This window comes from Spinacia oleracea, chromosome 3 (assembly GCF_020520425.1).
Source record: "Spinacia oleracea cultivar Varoflay chromosome 3, BTI_SOV_V1, whole genome shotgun sequence".
Taxonomy (NCBI): Eukaryota; Viridiplantae; Streptophyta; class Magnoliopsida; order Caryophyllales; family Amaranthaceae; genus Spinacia; species Spinacia oleracea.
The window spans coordinates 146618701-146643021 of record NC_079489.1 but is presented as its reverse complement, the minus strand read 5'-3'; the positions used below and the strand labels follow the sequence as shown (position 1 = coordinate 146643021).

The 24321-nt window shown below is 32.6% G+C and overlaps 1 protein-coding gene across 1 annotated transcript; it reads left to right on the top strand.

The window, feature by feature from the left end:
- The first annotated feature begins 15041 nt into the window (after positions 1-15041).
- Positions 15042-23185, top strand: LOC110777261 (probable LRR receptor-like serine/threonine-protein kinase At4g37250). The gene is made up of 2 exons (XM_021981866.2): positions 15042-17177; positions 22319-23185. The coding sequence occupies exons 1-2, from the start codon at positions 15410-15412 to the stop codon at positions 23038-23040; spliced, it is 2490 nt and encodes an 829-aa protein (XP_021837558.2). The 5' UTR covers positions 15042-15409; the 3' UTR covers positions 23041-23185.
- Positions 23186-24321: the final 1136 nt, after the last annotated feature.

The following is a 24321-nucleotide window of genomic DNA, read 5'->3' as shown; positions in this document are numbered from 1 at the left end:
TGTTAAGATGAAGCCAACAATATATTATATGCTAACTTTTGTTTTCATATACTAAAAATAAAATAGGATCAAAGTAAATTATGTAATGGTGCAAAAAATCAAACCTGTGCTCCGGGACGGAGGGAGTATATGACATATGCCCTTCAAAAACATACGGAGTATTCTATGTTCACCCTGGCCTTCATGTGACATTAGAACTTGCTCCATCCTTATTTCATGTGCGACATCATCTAAAAAGCTAGCCAGATCAAACCTTGTTTTATTTCTTTCTATTCACATGTTAAAGTGACAAATTCCCACGTACTCATAACATTATACCCCATGCTACGATCTAATTAATTTTCCTACGAGAAATTTGCATCTAATAATAATGTGGAAATTTTGGTATTTACTACCTTTAAAATACACCACTTTTGTATTTACGACCTTATGAAATTTTTATTTTAAATTAATACCTTAAACTTCCAGATTTTCTTTATTTACTACCACTTTACAGTTTTCCCATTTTAAAATTAAGTTATCTCTTTCGTTTCTTAATCGTTTAAAGTGATTCGAAATTCATTATTTTCCTTTTTCTATAGGGATTTCATTGAGAATGTCATTTCAAAAAAATTCGTTTGATAATTCATAAATATTTTAAAATTTTAAAAATAATATTTAATTTGTTTAAACTTTTACGAAATGTTAAAAGGTAAGATCCCTGTGGAATCCTTACATATAAATGAGAAGAATGAGCTTTGAATCACTTAAAATGATTAAGAAACGAAAGAGATATCTCAATTTTAAGATGAGAAAACTGTAAAATGGTAGTGAATACAAAAAAAATGGAACTTTAAGGTAGTAATTTAAAATAAAATTTTCATAAGGTAGTAAATACAAAAGTGGTGTATTTTTAAGGTAGTAAATACCAAAAAATCCAAATAATGTTGTACAACCTACGAGTAATTCATTAATATTTTCTTTTACCAAAAACCAAAGTTTTTCCATGCTACAATTCAACTTTTTTTTGGCCCATAGGGGAATGTTTTTATTCATTAGCTTTTCACTTATAGCTTTAATTTCACTTATTTAAAGTTAATCTATATACGTAGTATTGTAGTAACTCTTAATTGAATTATTTCTGATAGTTTAAAAGTCATTTTAATTAGTCGTAAATTGAACTTGGATATATCTTATATGAAGCTATTAACACGTATCTAAAACTGTTTAAATTTAGTTCGTGATTCAATTTGAATTATATTACTTTTAAAATTATAAAAGTGAAAATTTACTCTAATACCAGCGGAGTTATCAATTTTTGGTTGTAAGACCGTAGGGGAATAACTTGGTTAAGTAAGAACGGCCATTCATTATGGGTTGAAAGAAGTTGAATAATTATGTTAGAAAGTAAGTGTGAGTATTGTGTTCCACATCGAAAGATGTAGCAAAGAACTTCTAGATTATAAAATAAGTGGGTTATTCCTCCTATTGCCACTTGAAAACGTATCTAGTTTATGTTTCTTCCTTGATTCCCCCATCTGTTATAATAAATTAGCACTTGCCCAAGCATCATGGACTCATGGTTTTATGTTCATAAATTAGGCGAGCTCGAGCCCGACCTTTCAACTGAGCTACAAAACTTGTTCAAGCTCGATTCATTTAAGATATTTTGTGTTTGTGAATGGTTCATAAACGTCTCGTTACATTTATTAATGAGCCGGGTTCATAAACGAGTTTTGCACTTTAAAGTTTAACCATTTGAAAATATAATTTTGAATGTGCACTAATTTAGCCATTTAAATTCAAAATATTATTTATTCTATTATCTTTTTGGTTGTTAAAGTTTAAGTCAGAATACAGTTTTTATCTATAATCATACAATTATGTATGGAAAGTTTGATTATGAACAAATAGACGAGCTTGTCATGAACATAAATAAACGAGTTGTTCATGAACCTAAATAAACGAATATACGTTCATGTTTAAGCTCGTTTATTAAACGAGTTTCAAAAGTTGTTCCAGCTCAGCTCATTTATTAAATAAACGAATATTAACGAGCTTTAACCGAACCCGAACCCAAGTAATTTATTGAGAGTCTCGGCTCATTTGCACCCTACATGCGAGTACATATCACATCGTTATTTGATTTATTTTGAATGGAAAGAGTACATCAATAAGCTCAATCGTTGTTTAATTTATGGGTAACAAACACGAAGAAATGGGTTTACTTAATTCACGGGGACGACTTCATAATTCATATGTCAATGCATTTCTTGGAGTTGAGAGAGTACTCCGTACTAGTTTTCCACTTTTCCCATCAAAGTTTGCAAAGGAAGCGCTCTAGTGTTCGAATTGAATACTCTTTCCCACATTCTTGTGTTTTGATTCCCTAGATAGTTCGTAGACTTATCCCTAAAGTTAAGACTTGATCTTAATTAAGGAATTATTAGTTACTTGTAATTTCATTTGCTTGTGAGTGCACTAACCACGTGCTTTAGATAATGACTTGGCTCTTTATGCTTTGACTGCTTTTCTTTGTAATCAAAAGCACGTTTTATTCAACTGATTTTCATTTATTTTTCCTGAACTTAATTATTGAACTTATCAAAACTTCTTTTAATATATTGTAAATTGTATTTGATCAACCCTCATTTTTCTCGAACTTATCTAAACTTATTTTTCCTAAATAATTAGCGAACAGAATAGAGAGTAAATATGATTAAAAGATAGGAGTTATTAGTTATATCCATTATGTAACGCTAGCTTGTATTTAATTAAGGTGTAAATTAAAGAATAAGGTATAAAGTAAACTAGTCTAATTATGAATTCACTTAGAATTAAGGTCATGTTATGTTCACCTTATTTTCACCTATTTTAGGAAAAAATAAGTTTGGATAAGTAAAACTACATTTAAATAAGATAAACTCATGAAAAATATGGGTTATCTAAAAATACAATTTATAACTAAAATAAGTTTTGATAAATTTTAATAAATTCAGATAAAGTACATTTAGGAAAAATAAGTGAAAATCAAGTGAATAGAAAGTTGGTTGAATTGGTGTTATCATGTTCATTTAATTGTCTGAACTTATATTATCTGAACTTAATTGAGCTTATCTAGAAAGAAAAAAAAACTTATTTTGTATGAAATAAACTTATGTGTGTATGAAAATGTCTGAAAAAACTTACTCAGTAATTTTTATGAATTGAACTTATCTGGACTTATTTGAACTTACATTGTTTGAAATAAATCAAAATAAGTCGAACAAAACTAAACTTTACACTTGTAATTCGTCATTAATTAGTGTAAGTGTATGTGAGAGTGTATGGCCTCCTATTTCAATGAGATCAAATTCGCTTAAGGTAGTGTTTGGTAACTGAAATTCATTTGAATTATTGGATTTCAAAAGTGAAATTTGAAATTCTGAAATTATATTCCAAATTACGTGTTTGGAAAATATCAATATTTTCAATTCCCGCATTTCAGTTCCACCACAGTGTTCGGTAAGTAAGTGGTACGAAGTGTTTTTGAAGGGTTTATTTCAACTCATAAAAGAAATATCGAAAACTGAATCCACAACCATGCTGCCAAAGAAAGTTCCACAATAATTGTAGAGTAATCTCAGATAATTATAATTTGATTAAATTTCATATGGATTTGGAAATTGAAAAATGATTGTCCAAAAACGATGAAAATGTGGATAGTGATTGTCATCATTTTTTCCAATAACAATTAATCAAAAGTGATTGAAATCCTATTGCTACCTTTTCATAACGAAAAAGATCCGATTTAATTGAAAATCAGGATATAAATGAATTAGCAAACCAAACAATAAAATTAGGGATGCATAGCCGCCAGTAGCTCCGGCAGTGAAGGAACGACGACTTTGAATTTAACGTCAACGAAGAACGTACAATTGATAATCTCTTCATTTGTGGTTGCCTGTGATGGTGGTGAAGTGGTGGTTATGTAGATGATAGTCTTGAAGGAGGTCGTAGAGCAAGAAGATAAGGAGTTGGAGGTGGTGGCGGTGGTGGCGGTGGTGGCTGCGGCGGCGGTGGAGTCTTAGAACTTAGTGGAGAGACATGGTGGTTATGGTCGTCAATCGTGAGGATGGAAACAACGGTTATATAGGTGGGTGAAGGAGAAAGTTGATTGCAAGAGAGGGGAGAGAGTGGTGGAGATCTGGTGGCTGAAGCGGTGGTGGTGGCCAACTTGATAGAGGAGAGAACTTTCTGGCTTTGAGAGAGGAGAGAGAAAAGAAGTTGAGAATGAAGAAAGGAATTGAAATTACATCATCTGACTTGGGATTTCAAATTCATTAATATGGGCTTATTTCTTTATTGGCTTGGATTTGAGCCAAATCCAATGACAAATTCCATCTCTTTCCAAACAAGGAAATTTGGCCAATTTCATCATTTGAAATGAAATGCCCATATCCAAACATACCATAAAATTATTTACATTCTCTATGATTTAATTATAAAGTACTACGCTACGTACCACGTAGTGTAGTAAGTAGCTAGAATGGTAAAATAGTCAAGGTGATTGGCCCATACAAAACTAAGAATTGAACATTGAAGAACATTAATTATTTATTTACGAGCTAGCTAGTCAAATTCAGACGTGAAAAAAACAATCTTATTTAGGGATCGAAGCTAGGGAGCATGTAATTAAACTTTTGTAAAGCGTATTAATTAACAATAATGTTCACAAGTATTAATGATCTGAAAATCTACTTGTGAACATTATTGTACGTTATTTATCAAATGAGATGGTCTTTTGTTAATTTACTCCGTACATTTTATTTTTTTCCTTTTCTGTTTAAAGATCTTATGCTTTATGCTCCCTTTCTTTTCCACTCTCTCTTGAAAAAAAAAAAAAAAAAAAAAAAAAAAAAAAAAAAAAAAAAAAAAAAAAAAAAAAAAGGAAGACAAGACGAGAGAGGATTTAGGAGGAAAATAAGATTAGACATAAAATAAAGAAAAAGGAGGTATAGCCTCTCTTTTTCAGGTTTGAAAGTTTTAACATGATGCGAAAGTGTGAAAGGATAAAACAAAGTTACCCATTTTTGCAAATATTTATTTTTTTATTCATTGTAAAATCAATTTATTAATAAAACACATAAAAGTGGAATAGAAAATGGTTTCCTTTATCAAAACCGCAAGGAGTAATTATTATGTAAATCTTGCATTGTGGGGGACATAAAAAGTCTCTTTTGAAGGGAGGAGAACAAAAACTATGTTTTTGGAGCTAGTGAGAAAATTTAATTATTTTCAAAAAGGGGAAATTGTTATTGTAATTTTTTTTAGTAGGTAAGAAAAATGATCATACTGAACCAACATTTATATATCGCATATTCGCATGTGCCAGACCTATTAGACCAACACCTAGGCCTATACTTGAGTCATTCCTAACCTTTAACAGCTGATGAGGCTCGATCGTATGACCTCCAAATCACGAAGTGAGTTCCCCACTACAAACCCACCAACTTGTACCGTTATATATAGTTATTGTAAATTTGCAAACAAATAAAATGGAACTATGGAACTATGGAAGAATAAAAAGCACCAAAAAAATGTCATACAAACACTTGTATAAGACGGCCTTAGGTATAAAATCAATTTCTTACCAAATAATTATACTTTTTAATCAAATAACATTCACTACAAGAATTTGTATCTTTAACGACAATCTAATTACGACGGGTCAAAAATCCCGTCACAAAAGCCTTTTGCGACGGGGCTAACAACCAAACAATGACGGGAATAACCGTCGCAAATGTCTTTTACGACGGGTTTACGACGGGATTTTCTATTAACGACGGCCCCCTCTTATGACGGGTTCGCGATAGGAAATCCCGTCGTTAATCAACGATTATTGGCCTTTCGCGACGGGATTTTCCGTCCTTAATAGTACAACATCTTGTAGTGATTCAACGTGATCAAATAGTTATATTTTACTATTATTAATTATACTCTTCAATCAAATACTTATATTTAATTTTAATCAAATAGTTTTTTTTTTATGCTAACATCAACGGTCTTAAACAAAGGTTGTGTGTTTTCACCTGTAAAAAGCAATAAAAGTCCCTCTAAAATTAAGTAATAGGACTAGGGTTTGAGAGAGATCGAGAACTGCAAAGTACAATGTTTTTAGTTTGGTCACTATAAAGATGGTTAACTAAAATGCGCTTAATTAATATGTTCTCCGAATATATTTTTACTATTAATTAATAGTAATCTATAGAATTAGTTAATGGTCAAAAGCTTAAGATGTGGTATAAGAGTATAAGACAACTAAGATTAACTGCATGACCTAGGTTTTTGTATCTAGCTTAGATCTTTTCTGTATCAAATTAACGTTAATTAATAACTAAATAATAAAACAGATTATAATAAAAGTAAAGAAAAGCTGCTGCTAATGAAGATTCTTTAATCATATGCAATTAGGGAAACAAATCAAGAAAGATGACGAGGGATGACATTTACATTCTACCATTTTCCCTTTGTTTTCTTGTTGTTTTTGTTTCCCTGACATGCAGCAAATGCAGAATATAAGTATATTTTTGTACCTAAAATAAAATAAAATAAAATAAAATAAAATAATTGTACTTAATTTTATTTTCTTAATTATAATAAAGTATTATGCTCGTACATAATAACGACTAACATAACGTTACAAAATCAATCAATCAGCCACAGTAACTAGCAGTAAGCTATATGTAAAACAAATTAATTTCACAAAAGATATAAAAGGCCGGGACGTAATAGATAATACTTCCTCAGTTCTTTAATATCTTTCCCGATGTAATTTAAATACGTTTAACTATTTACGTGTAATAGATGGTCAACTAATTAATTAGTTGATTAAAGTTTTGAATACTGTGAATAAAATCTAAAATTAAATCTCGTTTACATCATTTAAATTTTAAAGTCTCGATCTCTAATCCAACAAAAAAATACGGTTAAATTATTATTCAATAATATGAGTAATATATAATAACTTTTGGAGAAAATAAGCATGAAACCTTAGTTTGGAAGTAATCGCCAATTAGCCATCACTACTTCTCGATCAGAATCTTAGATAGATTTACCTTTGCAGGAAAATGAGAAATAAGTATTCCTTGTCACATGATTAAAAAGAAAGTGATCAGATTCTCAAGGAAAGTATTAATTTTCCATATTAATACGTATTGCAGATCCATCAATTTAGAGATGGGATAATGATGGTAATTAACTTTTGATATAAAAATAATTATAGATGAATAGTGGATAATACTTGGTTAGATCTCATAAGAATAACATGCCGCTGTTATATGAGGTAAATGTCTTATAAGCAAATTTTAACCCCTACCGTGCAGGTTTATAATGGCGTACGCCTTTTAAGGTTAACACAAATACTTTCGAATGCGATCTACATCCCAATTCAAATGTTAGAATTGCTCAATAACTATTCAGATCTCGAATAGAAATTTTAGGGTTTAATATATATCCCATCATTAATTTGTTGACACATCATCAAACCCACTAAAAAATGAAAATGAAAGACAATAAATATGCCATTTCAACCAATAAAAAAGCATGGTATACAAGATGCTTTGTACACTAGGTGTATATCTAGTTGGATCCCGTTTAGACAATAAAAGTAATTTAAGGTTTAGCAAATTTTTGTTGAATAGGATAACTCCATAAGTTATTAAATATAAGTATTTACGTATATAATCAAAGCTTATTGAGAAAATTTCAGGTGAAATATCTGCAGCCTTGAATTTTGTCGAAATTTCCAAAAAATATTGACTTTTTAGCTACAGGAAGTGCGATTCAGAAAACAAGTTGGAAGATATATATAATCATGGTGTTCTAAGAACCCTACGTACATTTCTCTTCAATCATTCAAATCCGACCCCCACACCGGCCAACAAAATGGATGTATTAATTATTAACTTTACTCTGTAGAATTTCATCACTTTCATCATTTCAAAATACTACGGATTATATATATGTTTTGGGTGTGGAATGGGAACAGTGTTAGGTACTAATCTGATCTTTTGTCTCTTACGTACGTAGTATGTGATAGGGAACTAGATAGTAAGACCCTGTTTTTTAGAGCTGAACTGATCTGAACAGTCAAATATATCCTGAAACTGCAACTAAGCCAAAAAGAACCGAACGTAAATACGTTAACTACCTTTGGAGTGATTCAAAGATCCGACCCCATCCGCTGGTTAAGTCAATAATGATCAGAAGATAGCTAATTTTTTTTTTTTTTTTTTTAATAGGTAAGAAAAAGGGACCCTAACTGAACCAGCACCTAGCACAGGTGAACCAGCCCAGCTCCGCAGGTCATCGCTTGAGCCACTCCCAAGCATTACGCAGTTGATGGGGCTCGAACTTGTGACCTCCAAGTCACAAGGTGAGTTCCCCACCAACTCCACCAACTTATGTTGGTTAGAAGAAGATAGCTAATTAGCTATGTATATAGTGAATGAAAGCTAGAATGATACTTTCTTATATAACAATTGTACCACTTGGATGTACCACCCTCTCACACATAAAAAAAATTGGGGTTTCCTCTTATCGATTAATCGATATCAATGAGGTTTTAACGTACGTAGTAGTAGTTAAGATTGAGAGTATGTATACGATATGTAACAGGTTTAAATCACGAGAGCATGTATACGATATATATGTAACAGGTTTAAATCATGACTTTTCCTTTGTTGTTTGTATTAATTACTCCGTACCTTTATGACTAATTTGCACCAATTTGGTACCACTATGGAGTTGAAAACGTATCATAATACTGTACTAATTTGGAGTAACCAAATTTGTTCAGTTCCTACTGAGCAATCAGCATGTGAGCAATTGACGACAACTTAATTGGATCCGACCATAACATCTATTGTGGATGCCATAAGCTGGAAACCTACAGCCTACTGCTCATATAAAACATACCAACATCAATAAATAATACTCACTCAATATGCTACGAGCCTACCATTGTCATTAATACCGGTTAATAATTTATCGCAAGTTGTCACCTTTATCACTTTTAATTACTATCATATATTGCAACTTTATTACTCGTAACATTGTAATGCGCTTGTTGTCATTCTGTAACTGATAATTTACGGAGTACTCTTTTTTATCTACGTCATGTTCCCCTTTGATGTTATGGTCGGATCAAACCCTATTGTTCTTCTCAAAGATCCGATTTTTTGTAAAAACACTGAATCTAGGTTCATATTATAACGGAAGCTGGCTAGAAAAATAATTAAGAACGTAAATAAAGAACAAGGAAGTTTAACGTGGTTCACTAACTATGTGTTAATTAGATACGTCCACAACCAGAAGATGAAAGATTTATTGATCTTGAAAAGTACAAATTATAGAATACATCAGGCTATGACCTAAAGGTACGTCTTAAAGAATATATATATAGTACTTCCTAGACAGACCCATATTGAGTTGTTCGAAAAGGACTTTGTTGAAGTATATTTGAATTTGACATTATGTAATTGAATTATTTGAATACAGGTCAAGGAGGTAATTAGTCTTTCATTATCATACCAAATTGTATGTCCTGGTCGATTACTCCAGCTAATTAACAAAAAGACCGAATACTGAAGTACTGGGCCAACAAAAATAAACCAAAGACACAAAGTTTTATTTTCGTTTTGGGAATGGACAAACACATATAGCCTGCCGTACGAGTCGAACGCATGTATAATCTTGCTAGAAACAACCAATTGTATGTTGGTTTAGTGGTGATTGGGGCTGAACTTGGTAGGGAGAACTCGTGTTCGATCCCCCACAACAACAATTGGGAGGGGGCTGAAACCTATCCACCCAGAACTCGCCCCGAATCCGGATTAGCCATAAGGGTGAATCGGGTGCTAATACAAAAAAAATAATCTTGCTAGAAACAGGCTAAGATACACCGTATCAATCTTCGTAGGTCTAGGGGTGTTCACCGGTTCAAACCCGGACCGGAACCAACCGATCTGGACCGCACAGAATTGAAGACCGGAAATTTGATGATTTAAAATCTGGAGACCTGACCGGTTATAATTGGACCCGAAAAATCGGTCTGGTTTGGACCGGTTGAGAATAATTTCTACATATTTTTTGTTTTTTCTGCAACATATGGTAAAAAAGAAAAATATATAGAGAAAACTAATTGTTTAACGCTTTTTCTCCTAGACTTTTCGTAGAAAGTTAGATCTAAATTAGAGATGGAATTTTAAAATTCGTCCCTAATGTGTTTTAGCAATTTCTCTAAATTAGAGACGGAATTTTAAACCCGTCCCTAATTTAGAGACAGAATGTTAAATTCGTCCCTAATTTACAGACAAATTTTCATAATATTTCTTTTAATTATTTTCAATTTCACACATAGAAGTATACAAGTTGTACTTGGTGTAGTTGGTTGGAGTTTCTCCTTAAGGTCACAAGTTCGATTCCCCTTATCCCCTCCCCTTGCAAAGCTGGATCGGGTTGAACTAAGCGAGATTTCGAACTAGTAATGGGACCGAGTTGAACCGAACATTAACAATAGGTAGAAATTATTTTTACTTGTTAAATTTAGAGACAGATTTTTGAATTCGTCCCTAAATTTTAGAGACGGATTCAAAAATTCGTCTCTAAATATTAGATTCGGATTTTATGGAATCGGTCCCTAAATTGAATTAGTGACAAGGTTTTTAATAACGAATGTAATCCGTCCCTAAGCACATATAGCGACGGATTTAACCAATTTAGAGACGGATTTGGTCACGTCGTTATATGAGCTAGCTTTTTCTTGTAATGGGGATTTGGAACGGAACAGGATGAAGTCCAAAAGTATTATTTCTCGACTCGAAGACCGGTCAGTCTACTCCATTTTTTCTGTCCGGACCGATTTTTACACACTCCTCCATAGGTCATGTTATAGAAGTTTCAGATCGACCGAGTACACCTCCTTAAAAATATAGTTACATTTTATTTCATCACCTCTATAAAAAGCCGAAAGAGTTGCAACATTTTGCGTAATTTTTTGTTCACATTTTGTCCCTTCATTCAATTACTTATTACAATCTCAATTTAGTTGTTTCTATTTTTTGTTTAAACAATCTCTTTTTAGTTGATTTCATTTTTATTTTTATGATTGTCAAGTGCTGATCATGGATCAAGTTTAATACTCTCTCCGTATTTTTTAGGAGTCACATGTTGATCGGAACAAGTATTAATTAATCATAGTTGAATTTGATATAATGATGCAAGTGGAGTAGTTGACAATAAAGAAATACGGAGTATAAAAAAATAAGTGGGGTGTAAAAGTTAGCAAAAATAGAATTATTATGATTTAAGTGGGGACATAGGAAAGTAAAAAATAATAAACAATTGGGGAGTGAGTGTAAAAGTTCCAAAGATAGAATTGTGACTCCTAAAAAATTATCGATCGGATATAGTAATTGTGAGTCCTAAAAAAATACGGAGGGGATATGATAGATATGATTATGAGATATCGTAGTAGTGTACTCTGAATTAGATAAAAGTTCATCCAAAAAACTTCATCACGTTGTAATTAATTAAGTGTCAATATAATATAGGGAGTTCTTAAGATAATTTTGAGGCCGGCATTTCAAGCATGTTGCCTAATTAGCAAATATAAATTAATTTATAATCTTGATTTTTAGATATGCTAATATGTGTGCAATGACAAATTTAAAATTTTAATACAAGCATGTTGCCTAATTGCATTATAGCAAAAAAAATTAAGTTATAGAAAACAACTTAATTAAAATATGAGTAGTAAAATTTATAAATGTGTGTCGGTCCAACAAGTGCATGGCACATGCTTCTCAGTTCTCACTAGTTTTTCCAAAAAAACCAATTAAATGATTGTAAGTAATGAATTGTTGTAGAAAATAATAATAAACTGATGTAAATAGTACGTAGTAGATTGTTCTAAGAAAATAATGGTAAATTATAAAAATAGTAGAATTATATTAGAATAAGAAAACAAAATGAGAAAATAAGATAACTGGAGAAAACATGACAAAAAAATAATAAAATGAGGAGTATTATGTATAATATGTCTAAAAATAGATGAAATGAGAATTTATTTTTAAATGGCTAAAAAAAAATATGAAGCACATCAATATGAACACTACAATAATTTGTATCTTTAACGACAACCTAATTACGACGGGTCAAAAATCCCGTCGTAAAATCCTTTTGCGACGGGGCTAACAACCAAATAATGACGGGAATAACCGTCGCAAATGTCTTTTACGACGGGTTTACGACGAATTTACGACGGGATTTCTATTAGCGACGGCCCCCTTTTATGACGGGTTCGTGACAGGAAATCCCGTCGTTAATCAACGATTATTGGCCTTTCACGACGGGATTTCCCGTCGTTAATAGTACAATTTCTTGTAGTGGAACATGTATATGAATATGAAGTACATCTATAAAAAAAAAGTTACTTGATGAGTCGCAATTTCATTTTTACGAGGGATTTAATTGATTTTGTGACTATGTAGTTCAATCGCTAGAACCCGATTTTCTTCTAGTGATATCATGTGTTATCCTATGATGAAACATTTGTATTTTGTTGTTGATATTATACCTCCCTCTCCTTCTTCCATAACCTAAGCTTGGAGAAGTAAGAGATCATGAGAGGGGATTATAGAATATAGAGTATGTGGTCAGAAATTCATAATAGAGTTTGGGAATAATGATCTAATTGATTTGTAATCATACGCAGATTACTAGATAACCTAGTAAAAAAGATTCAAAATTCATCTCATCCCTTACTTTTTCTTTTGTTTTGCAATTTCTAGATTATTAGTTACTCCCTCCGTTCCGGAATACTCGCAACAGTTTTACTGAACACATTTGCCAATGCACAACTTTGACCACCAATATCTTCAATTATATATTATAAAAACTTATAAAATATTAATATTTTGAAAATATATATTAAGATGAAGCCAACAATATATTATATACTAACATTTATTTTCATATATTATAAATGAAATAGGGTCAAAGTGAATTATGTGAATAGTGGAAAACGTCAAACCGTTGTAAGTATTCCGGGACGGATGGAGTATATCATTAATTCATTATTTACTAAAACTTTTTCTAGAGTATATTAGAATGTACGTGGGATGATTCTACAATTATGATGGGAAGATTTGAAAATACGTACGTGGGAATCAATTTTCAACCAACAAAATCTTATCTGGCATTGCATAATCGTTTTTTTCCTTTCTTTTTTCTTTTTTCTCATCCACATTTTATTTTTGGCAATTTGGCCGTTAAGTTTAAAGAAAAATCCCTAAACAAGGAAATTGTGAAACTTAGGCTTTGTTCTATAGCTTAGGCTCCGTTCGGTGTTTTTTTTTTTTTTTTTTTCAATTTTTTGTTTTTTACAAAACTAAATCAAAATAAGAAAATCACAAAAAATAGTTTTCAGTTTTCAAAATCAACATGATTACTATAAGTATGACTATTTTTTAGTTCACGATTCAATATAAACCATATGACTTTTATAACCAAAAAATTAAAAACAGTAAACTGGCAGCGATACCGAACTCTGTTCGACGTATTTTGATTTATGTCAAACAAAATAAGTTCAGATAGCTAAGTTCGGTTAAGATAATTTAAGTGCAAAAAAAATTTTGTTCCATACAATTTTCACACACAAATAAGTACGGAATACTATATTTCAGTCAAAATAAGTTTTTTACACTTCAGATAAATTTAGACAAATTCAGTTAAATTCCAATAATATAAGTTTAGATAACATAAGTCGAATAAAACATAGTCTTAATACAATGTCTATATTTTTTAATTGTACAATTATGATTGAAAACAATTGTTTTCTTAATTAGGGTAGACTATTCAGTTGATTTTTACTTATATTAATGTGTTAGTAGTTATAAATTATATTCACGAGTAACTCTTATTTTTTCTGAACATATTTTCCCTAGAGTAAGTGAAAATAAGGTGAAAATTCATATCTTCAATAATTTAATTTCTTGGATAGTATGATGAATTTTAGCAAGTGTTTACCACAGGACATTACTAGTCTTATATGCACGTGATGCGTACGAATATAAGAAACAGATTTGTGTAATTACATTATAACCTAAAATAACATGTAAAAAATATAATATAATTGTGATGTGTGCGAATATAAGAAACATATAAGTTAGATAAAGCCGAAAGCATATAAACAGATTGATTAAAATGGCCGGTAAGATTTTATTTAATGGACTAGATTGATTAAAATGCTTATTTGGATTTTTCCTATTGGATAGGTTGTCATTATATTATCTTTTCTATAAGTGTGGAGGGTATTTTAGTAATCCAATAGGACATTAAAAGTGGATTTACTAAAATAACTTCACCTCTTCACTTATATAATAGAGATTTGTTAAAAAAAATCCCGAAATCTATCTTAAAGCTGATACGTATTTCTTTTTTTCTTATTAGTTAAAACCTTTTGACTAAGGCCATTATTCGTATAAGCTACTCAATATTACTTTGACTTTGACTTTGATTTTTATTTTTTTAGGAAAAATGATCGATGTAAAAAAGTCAAATTTTGAACAGTATGAAAAAAACAAGTGTATCTTTTGATTAAATCTGAATAAGTCAACCTTTATACCCTATCTATTTTAAATATAAATAACTGGTGATCTGTTCGAGTTGACTTTGGATCGAAAAATATAACAATTACAAATGTTAGTTTACCGAGTCTAACTGGTTTCATGTTGATTTCTGGTCGAGTCTAGGTCGGTTTCAGGCCTGAAATTATCTGAGTCGAAATGATTCAGGTTGAATTCGAGCCAAGTGCACGTCGATCTAGAATCTAGAATTATTCAAATCGAAATAGACCGGTAAAGCTTGATTATAGGTAATCTTACAGATCGGGTCAGCTTTTAAAACCTGTTCTATCTATAGTGGTAGGAAGTACGAAGTAGTAACCAAGTGTGAAAATCTGTCAACTACTTACTACTCCTATTGATCATTTTTGCCTCTTGCCCTCTTGTAGTCACACCAAGAAGTTAAGTAGGACATATGTAATTTATTACTTACCCTTTTTCAGCAATGTGAAGGGAAGCAGTATAATAATTGAACGAGGTATTAAAAGAAAGAAAAAAAAAGTTTATTTGGGTGTAGTTAATTAACTAGTGTCTACTGTCTAGTGAGCTGTGTAGTGTTACTTCTTTAATTTCATAAAACAAATTCCTCCTCACATGGTTTCCCCTCCTATCCCCTTACAAATATTCTCCCCCCATACATACTTGCCCCTCTTTTTTTTTTGCCTTTGAAAAAAGAATTATACTCTTAAACATTATTTTCTTCCAATTTATCTATCTTTAACCCTTAAAGATGGTGGAATAATTGTTCCCTAGATGATGATGAAATGATGCCAACATCATCAACCATCCTACTACTACTACTATCCATCATCATCTTCCTCTCTACAATACACATCTCTTCTAGTCTCAATTCCGACGGTGTTCTCCTTCTTTCTTTCAAGTACTCCATCTTAAACGACCCTCTAAAAGTCTTAGAGGGTTGGGATTATAACGACGCCACGCCATGTTTATGGCGCGGCGTCAGTTGTAATAGTAGTAGTAATAGTAATAGCAGTTCTTTTAACTTGACCGCCTTAGATGGCGGTTGGGGAGGAGGAGGAGACACCCCTCGTGTTGTAGGAGTGTCTCTTCCTGGATGTCAACTTCTCGGGTCATTACCCGCCGATCTCGGCCTCCTTAACCACCTCCAAATCTTTAACTTATCCTCCAACTCGCTAAACGGGTCAATCCCCGACTCGCTATTTAGCTTACCGGATCTCCGTGTTCTTGACGTGTCAAATAACTTGATCACTGGGGAACTGCTTGACTCTATTGGCGGGTTACGGAGTTTGGAGGTGCTTGACGTTTCCGAAAATGCCCTCGCCGGGAATATTCCGAGGAATCTTGGGACGTTGAGAAATCTAAGCTTCGTTTCTTTGAAGGGTAACTATTTTTCCGGGAGTATTCCGGGTGGGTTTAACCGGGTTCGGTTTATGGATTTATCCTCCAACTTGTTAAACGGGTCACTCCCCGTTGATTTAGGGGGTGAACAAATCCAGAGATTTAACCTTTCCTTCAACCGGATATCCGGCGATATTTCTCCGATTTTCGGTAATAAAATACCAGAAAACGCGACTTTAGATTTCTCCTACAATAATATAACCGGTGAGATTCCGGATTCCAATGTGTTTGTTTCTCAGGAAAAGGATTCCTTCGCCGGAAATCCGGATCTCTGTGGGCCCCCTTCGGGTAACCCATGCGCGATCCCTTCAAGTCCAACTAGTCTCCCTACCGCCACCACAAGTCAGCCCATTCCACCACCCGCCTTCGCCGCCATTCCCAAATCCTTCGCCACCTCCCCCGACGGCGGCCCAAATCAAGAAAACCCCCCACCGAAGAAAGATCATGGACTTCGCCCTCGTATAATCGCCGCCATTGTCGTCGGCGATTTAACCGGGATTGCAATCCTCGCCATGGTTTTCCTCTACGCTTGTAAAAGAAAAAACAACAGTGACGACGACGACGACACCATTATAAACACTGTAAAAACTCTGAATAACAGAAGTCCAGCTTCAGCAGCAGGATTTAGGAGAGATGATATTCATAAGTCGTCGTCAACATCAAGGTCATCCTCATCGTCATCGGAATCAAAAGGAATATCCAAATGGTCTTGTCTTCGAAAAGTAAAAAACGACGATAACAACAACGACGACGATGACGACGATACAGAATCAGAATCAGAATGCAGGTCCGACGACGACAGAAAAAGCGAGCAACGCCAACAACAGCAAGGAAAGCTAGTAACAGTAGATGGAGGAGAGATGGAGTTAGAATTAGAGACGCTTTTAAAAGCGTCAGCCTATATATTAGGAGCAAGTGGTACAAGCATAACATACAAGGCTGTTCTAGAAGATGGGACTGTTTTAGCAGTTAGGAGAGTTGGGGAGTCGAATAGTGTGGAGAAGATGAAGGATTTTGAGGGTCATGTTCGGGCCGTTGCGAAGTTTGTTCATCCGAATTTGGTTAAGGTTCGTGGGTTCTATTGGGGTTCTGATGAGAAGTTGGTGATTTACGAGTATGTTTCCAATGGTAGCCTCGCCAACGCCCGTTACAGTGAGTACTTTTTTTCTTATTGTTTTGTATTCTCTTTTCTTCTTCTTTCTTCTGGTTTTGTGTTCTTGTTTCTTGCATTGCATCATGCATGGTTTGGATTTTGGATTTATTTTTAAGGGCAAATTTTTATAAATGGGGGAGTAGTATTCGAACTGGGAACTATCGTACACAGACTATCACCACCAGGTCAATACCTTAGCGATCTCTTAGATGAATGCATTTGTTTTATTTTTAATTTTTTTTGTACAGTTTCTTTGTCCGTCTCATTTCACTTGCTTCATTTTATCAACTTCTGTGAGTTTTCGAGTTAGAATAGAGCAAGTAAGGTTCCGTTCTATTAGACTTATTTTGACTGAATTTATATTATTGAACTTATTTTATCTGAAATAAACTTATTTTGTGTGTGAAAATGTTTTAAAAAACTTATTTTTGATGAAATTATATTATTTGAACTTATATGAACTTAACTAAATTTATTTGAACTTATTTTTGTCTGAAATAAGTCAAAATAAGTCGAACAGAACATAACCTAAAATGTGGCGAAGTAAGTAACTCAGATTTGAACAACAGAGTTTACTCCGTATCTATAACCACTAGTTATAATGAAGGAGTTGGTGGAACTGCATGTCATAATGAGCAGTTATGTTAAGCAATAGCCTACGGCATTACACATAGCTGCAAAATAAATCTTTTTATCATACAAGCTTAGAATTAATTAAGGCAGTGTTTGTACTTCTTTGCATAGTGCATGTCTTTATATCTCAAAGTCAATTCCATAAAGTGAGCAATGCAATTATTTAACTAATCCAAGTTGAAGCTAGTTACATTTATACCTAGCTAATAGCGACAATCATTTAAACCCCTATAAAATTAGTTAAAGTGATAATTACTGCAGAGTACGTACTACCTTCGTTTCATGATGATCTTAACAAAGTCCTTATACAAAGTACGAAGTACTATTTTTGAACATGAAAATTATTTTACCCATCTTACTCCACAACATTTACACTTTTTTGACGCGTTCTCGCTTACGCTATCTTTTTTTCTTTTACACATATATACTCACCAATATCTTATGTATATTTTTCTTGTACTAATCTACCTTTTTACAATCATGTGTTCTCTCTTTTCCTACTTTTTGTGTAAAAGAGTACTGTAAAGAACATTATGAAACGGAGGTATGATTTAGTAATGAAGAGATTATTAGTTTAAATCGTTATTAGCAAGTACGGAGTAATGATTATTTTAAGAATACTTTACAAATTACTCCATAAGTACAGTAGTAAGGAAGTTAAAGGAATGTGGTGTAAAGTTCCTTTTCTCCAGATAGCTCACGTACTTTGACTCATGAAGTTTTAAATCTAGTGCTAGACCATGTGTTTTATTATGATCTTGTAATTGACTTTGTATTTGCCTTTTGTTTTTGACAAGCCTTTTTAAATGTTTAAAACGTACATAATACTCCCTATATGGCTATATGTGCTCACTACTCACCCCGTTCCATAAATATGTTTCAGTTTATTTTTTATTTGGTCAAATTTATAAAATTTTGACCGCCTCTCGTAAATTATCTTGTATAATCTTGTCGTATTTGTATCAAATTTAAACTTTTATAACTTTTATAACTTTTATTTATATGGAACTACATATAACAATGATTAAAGTTGCAATTGTAAAACGCATAAAACAAAAACCAAAATATTTTCAAGGAACGAATAGAGTAATTATCTGGAATTTGTTCTCATCGTTTATTTTGATAGAAACCAAAATATTTTCAAGGAACGGATAGAGTAATTATCTGGAATTTGCTCTCGTCGTTTATTTTGATAGAAACCAAAATATTTTCAATGAACGAATAGAGTAATTATCTAGGTTTGTTCTCATCGTTTATTTTGAATCAGATTTGGGTGTATGTATAATGGTGTATGTGCTCTTTTTCCATTGGTTTTTTGGGGGGTCTTTTAGGTATGGTCCATGTCTTAATTTGGCTTAAGCAGTATGTCACACAAACTTGTCATCTACTTACTTCATTATAAAGGGATGATTGCACAATCATGAGAAAAAACAGAACATGAATGTGATTGGTTTGTAATTCATGTGAATTTTGGAGGCAAACTATGAACTAGTCAATCATAGTAATATTAATCCTTCATAAGAGTCAATTAACCTTTGTTCAAAAAGACTTTGTTTTGTTCAATTGAATTTGAATGAAATTAAGTGAACTACTTTTTGCTGGAAAAAACTTTTTTTTTTGTTGAATTCAACTTATCAAAACTTATACTTCGTATAAACTTACCCAGACTTAATTTTGCTAAAATAAGTCAACAAATTAATATACGTATTAAGTTGAAATTAACAGACTCTTAATGTATTGTTTCTAATCCTTAAACAAGATTCAATATTACATATTTAGAAAGAATAAAGAGTTATCAAGGGATTATAATTAAATTTAGGAAAATAGTATTGCAACATTTAGTGCATAATCCGTCATTTAAAAATTATTAAGGCTCCGTTCTATTGGACTTACTTTGGCTGAACTTATATTATCTGAACTTAACTGAATTTATCTGAACTTATTTTATTTGAAAAAAAATTATTTTGTCTGAAATAAACTTATTTGTGTGTAAAAATAACTGAAAAAACTTATTTTTGCTGAATTTATATTATCTGAACTTATTTTGTCTGAAATAAGTCAAAATAAGTCGAACAGAACAGAGTCTAAGCATTCAAAACGAAAAACACTGTTCAACATGATAGATTTTGTCGTACATTCTTAAATTATTACGAATATCCATTATTTATTAATTAATTTAATTAAGAGTCTAAAGGTCCTTTTTTCTTGTAATTATCCTAATTGGACCAGAACATTTTTAACAAATAAAATAACTCCATCAATAATGATGTACTGTAAAGATATTTTAGAGAAAAGTGGGGAAAGAAGGGGACACATTGCAATAGATTTGAGGAGGAAACAAGAGGTGGTAGAGTGGTTGTAACGGAAATCATTCACTATTTTTAAATGCTCGTAAATTAATGGTGTTAATTCTCACGTACTGTAACTGTACATTGAAGTTGAACTGCCTGCCAATTTTTATTTGGTCCCATTATCAATTTTATCTTAGACTTATTAAACACGTAACTGTACATTTTCTGTTTTTAGGTTCACACTTCACTGCTATATTTACTCTTATTGGGGCCTGCTGGATGGATGTATTTATCTAGCGATTTCCTTCAATATTGCATAAAAATTCAATAATTATCAAAATATGTTACTTTCTAACTTAATTTTCAACATATCGTCCACGTCAGCAAGATAGAAAGAAAAGTAATATTTTTTCCGGTTCAGCGTTGAACCGCCATATGAGTTGACGGTTTTGTTTTAAAACAAACCGCTATCTCAGATGGCGGTTCAATGGTATAAACGCTATCTCAGATGACGGTTCAATGGTATAAACCGTTATCTACTTATCTGAGATAGCAGTTTGTTTTAAAACAAAACCGCGCGATTTTTTAAGCGGTTAACCGCTACCTGAAATGGCGGTTCATTAAATACGTAAGCCGCTATTTCAGATAGCGGTTTACCCCTTTAAACCGCTGTTTCAGATAGCGGTTTATTGTAGATTTTATAAAAAAAAATTAGACCGGCTTTTGTTGCTGACGTGGACGGTAGAGTGAGAAATAAGTGGAAAAGTAGCGTATTTTGGGAATTTACGAATATTCAAGCATTATTGAAGGAAATCGCTTGTATTTATCAATTCTGTTTTTTTCTTTTTTGGATTAAATAAATATTACTTTCTCCGTTTCTAAATATTCAAAACACTTATGTTTGCTCGTAATTTTGTATGGAGTAAGTTTTTAGGTAGTATGGAGTACTCCGTATGAGATTATTTTTTAATTTTTAAAAAAAGAATTGACACAATTAGGGTTAGCGTGAGTGAAAAACAACAAAACGTTGTTACAATAAAGAAAGTGTTGCAAGTGTTGCGAGTATTCAAGAATGAGGTAATTACATATTAACTTAATGAATAAAATACTAAAATAAATAAATAAAAGATTATACTGTATATGATGTGTTCGAACGTCATATCATTTTTAACTTCATTACGAAATTACACCTTGTGAATTAATGATACTTGGAATTACTCCCATTTTCACATGCAGTTTCTGCATGTACGTACAACTAGCTTATTACAAAGAACTGTAACTTTTTTGGTTTCATATTATTATTAATTTTTTGAAATTCTGTTCATCTTTTTTATTCGTCTATGTCCATTCAATAAAATTACACCCATTTCCTTCATAAAACAAAGAAAAAAATATCAAATTAATTATAACCAATTTATCCTATAAAAATATCATACTCCTTAGGAACGGTGGCGGAGACAGGGGCAATCGGGGTTGCCCCCATCCCCATAGATTTTTTTTTTTTTTTTAATATCAAAATCATTTTTAATGCAAAATAACTTAGACCTTATTTTTCCGCCTACAATACATAAAATTTCTGGCTCCGTCATTGATTATGAACCTTTTAGACTTCTATTAAGTTGGTTTTATAGGGTTTAACAAGCAAGCTATGACATTTGGACCTTATAAAATAGAAAAAGTCAAAGTGACTCAAGTCATATCTTAGGAATGCTCAAATTATGTTATTTTTGTTAGATTAATGTGATTATAATATTACAAGAACTAAGGAGTAGTTGTCTTAAGTTAATCAATTCACCATTGAAAACGAGAAAAGGTGTTGACTTAGAAACTACTTCATTGACTCTCTTTTTCAATGCAAAGGTTCATACCTCATATTTTATTTTAAATTTTGTTGATGCAAATTTCATTAACTATATTTTTTTTAAAAATGCAAATTAGAGTAATTAAGAAGCATGCATTGAAGTATTTGACTAATATGCAATACATCTGCCCTAACGTTTCCGGAAACAAAGAGTACCGAGTAATGCTCTTTTCTCTTCACCTAGTCTGGTCTGTTTTTTCTAGTTTCTGATATGGTATTTTATGACTCTTTCTGATCTGATCTGGTATGTTCGGGTCTGATATTTACTTTTTTGATATAATTTTCCAGTCTGATCTAATAAACAATAAGAATAAAGTGAAAGTAGACCCTAATATGTTTGATCTGTAATTGACAGGAAAAACCGGGTCCTCACCATGTCACATACCATGGAGTGTTCGGCTCCGAATAGCAAAAGGGATAGCCCGTGGACTAAATTATATTCACGAAAAGAAGAATGTACATGGTAACCTCAAGCCCAATAACGTACTCCTGGACGCAGATATGGAGCCCAAGATTAGTGATTTTGGGCTTGAGAGACTATCCATGGGTAAATTTAGTTTTATACCCGGCGGGTCAACCCGTCATTTTGGTAGCAAAAGATCCACAGCCTCAAGGGAGAGCTTCCAAGACTATTCAGTTGGGGCCACCCCAAGCCCGAGTGGAAGCTCCATCGGGTCAGTTTCACCTTACCACCCGCCCGAATCATTACGGAGCCTAAAGCCGAACTCAAAATGGGACGTTTACTCATTCGGGGTGATGCTACTTGAATTACTAACGGGTAAGGTGGTGATATCGGACGAATATGGGCCGCCCGTATTAGCCGAGTTGGCAGTTGGGTTGGAGGATCGGACTCGGATGCTCCGGATGGCGGACCCGACTATCCGGGGTGACTTGGAAGGTCAAGAGGAGGCTTTGTTAAGTTGCTTAAAGTTAGGGTATAATTGTATTTCAAATGTGCCACAAAAGAGACCCTCAATGAAAGACGCCCTCCACGTTCTAGAAAAGATTACATCAACTTCTCCATCAACACCTCCACCTCCGTCGTCGTCGTCTTCGTCATACTATCATGGTCCTTAGATTTGCTACTAATGTATGGCTGACTTCACTTTGATCCATACCAAATCATTGTAGATTTTGAGAGATAAAAATTAAAGAGTTACGTTGTATGTAAAATTGCCTTTTTGCCTTTTGTTCATCTATTGATCACATTAATTTCCCCCTACCATCATCGATCGAGGAAGTAAATCTCAATAATTGTTATGTATACGATACAGAGTACGTAAAAACATAATATGTCAATTCTATAAATACATTAAACTTTAAATGACATCAAAAATGAAAACAACTGCGAAAAAAAAAAAATGGTATTGAAAAAAGAACAATGGTATAAAATAAAATAAACAATGGTATATCGTGCCCCTGTTATAACTCATAACAATTAGCCGCATCTCCGTCGTCATCGTCGATATGCTTTTGTACCGTTGTTGGGTGGACACTCTTGTTAATGATGTTACCATCTAGTCTTAGTTAACACTAGTCTTATATGCACGTGATGCGTGCGAATATAAGAAACGAACCTAAATAATACTCCCTACGTATTTTTTTTTAAGAGATACACTTGGCCGGGCACAAGTATTAAGAAGAATAATTGAATGAAATAAAATAATAAAGCAAGTGGGGTTGGATAGATATTTTAATAATTAAATATGTGGGGACCATGTCATTTTGGTGGGTGGAGGGTAGGGTGAGTTTATGAAAATATTTGTTTAATAGGATGGTGGGTGATAGGTATATTAGATGTATTATTTAATTAGATGGTGGGGTTGATAAGTTACTAAAAATGGCAAGTGTATCTCTTAAATAAATACGACCGGAAAAGGCAAGTATATCTCTTAAAAAAATACGGAGGGAGTATGTAAAAAAATATAAAATAAATTCGAAGCGTGCGAATATAAGAAACATATAAGTTAGATAGAGCCGAAAGCATATAAACAGATTGATTAAAATAGTAAGAATTTATTTAAGGGGCTAGATTGATTAAATTGCTTCTTTGAGCTTTTTCCTATTAGATAGGTTGTCATTATGTTCTCTATTATATAAGTGTAGCTGGTATTTTAGTAGTCCAAGGGAGACACCAAAAGTGAATTTACTAAAATATAGATCATTCATTATTAAATCATGTGGACGTGATGCCACTGTTTCTTAACCTAGTTAGAACGTATCTGCACTTATTTGGACCTGAAACTAGACCTCATCAACTTAAACCCGTTCGCCCCTCCCCGAGAAATAGCGGATTTTGGCAGATTTCAAGCCCATTATTTTGGCCCGGCCTGATTTAAAATTATTTTAATGGATTTT

Bases quoted from the DNA above. Each gene is read 5' to 3' on its own strand.
- LOC110777261 (XM_021981866.2), top strand. From the start codon at position 15,410: ATGATGCCAACATCATCAACCATCCTACTACTACTACTATCCATCATC. The intron at 17,178-22,318 runs GTGAGTACTTTT...TGTAATTGACAG, and splicing joins CCTCGCCAACGCCCGTTACA to GAAAAACCGGGTCCTCACCA.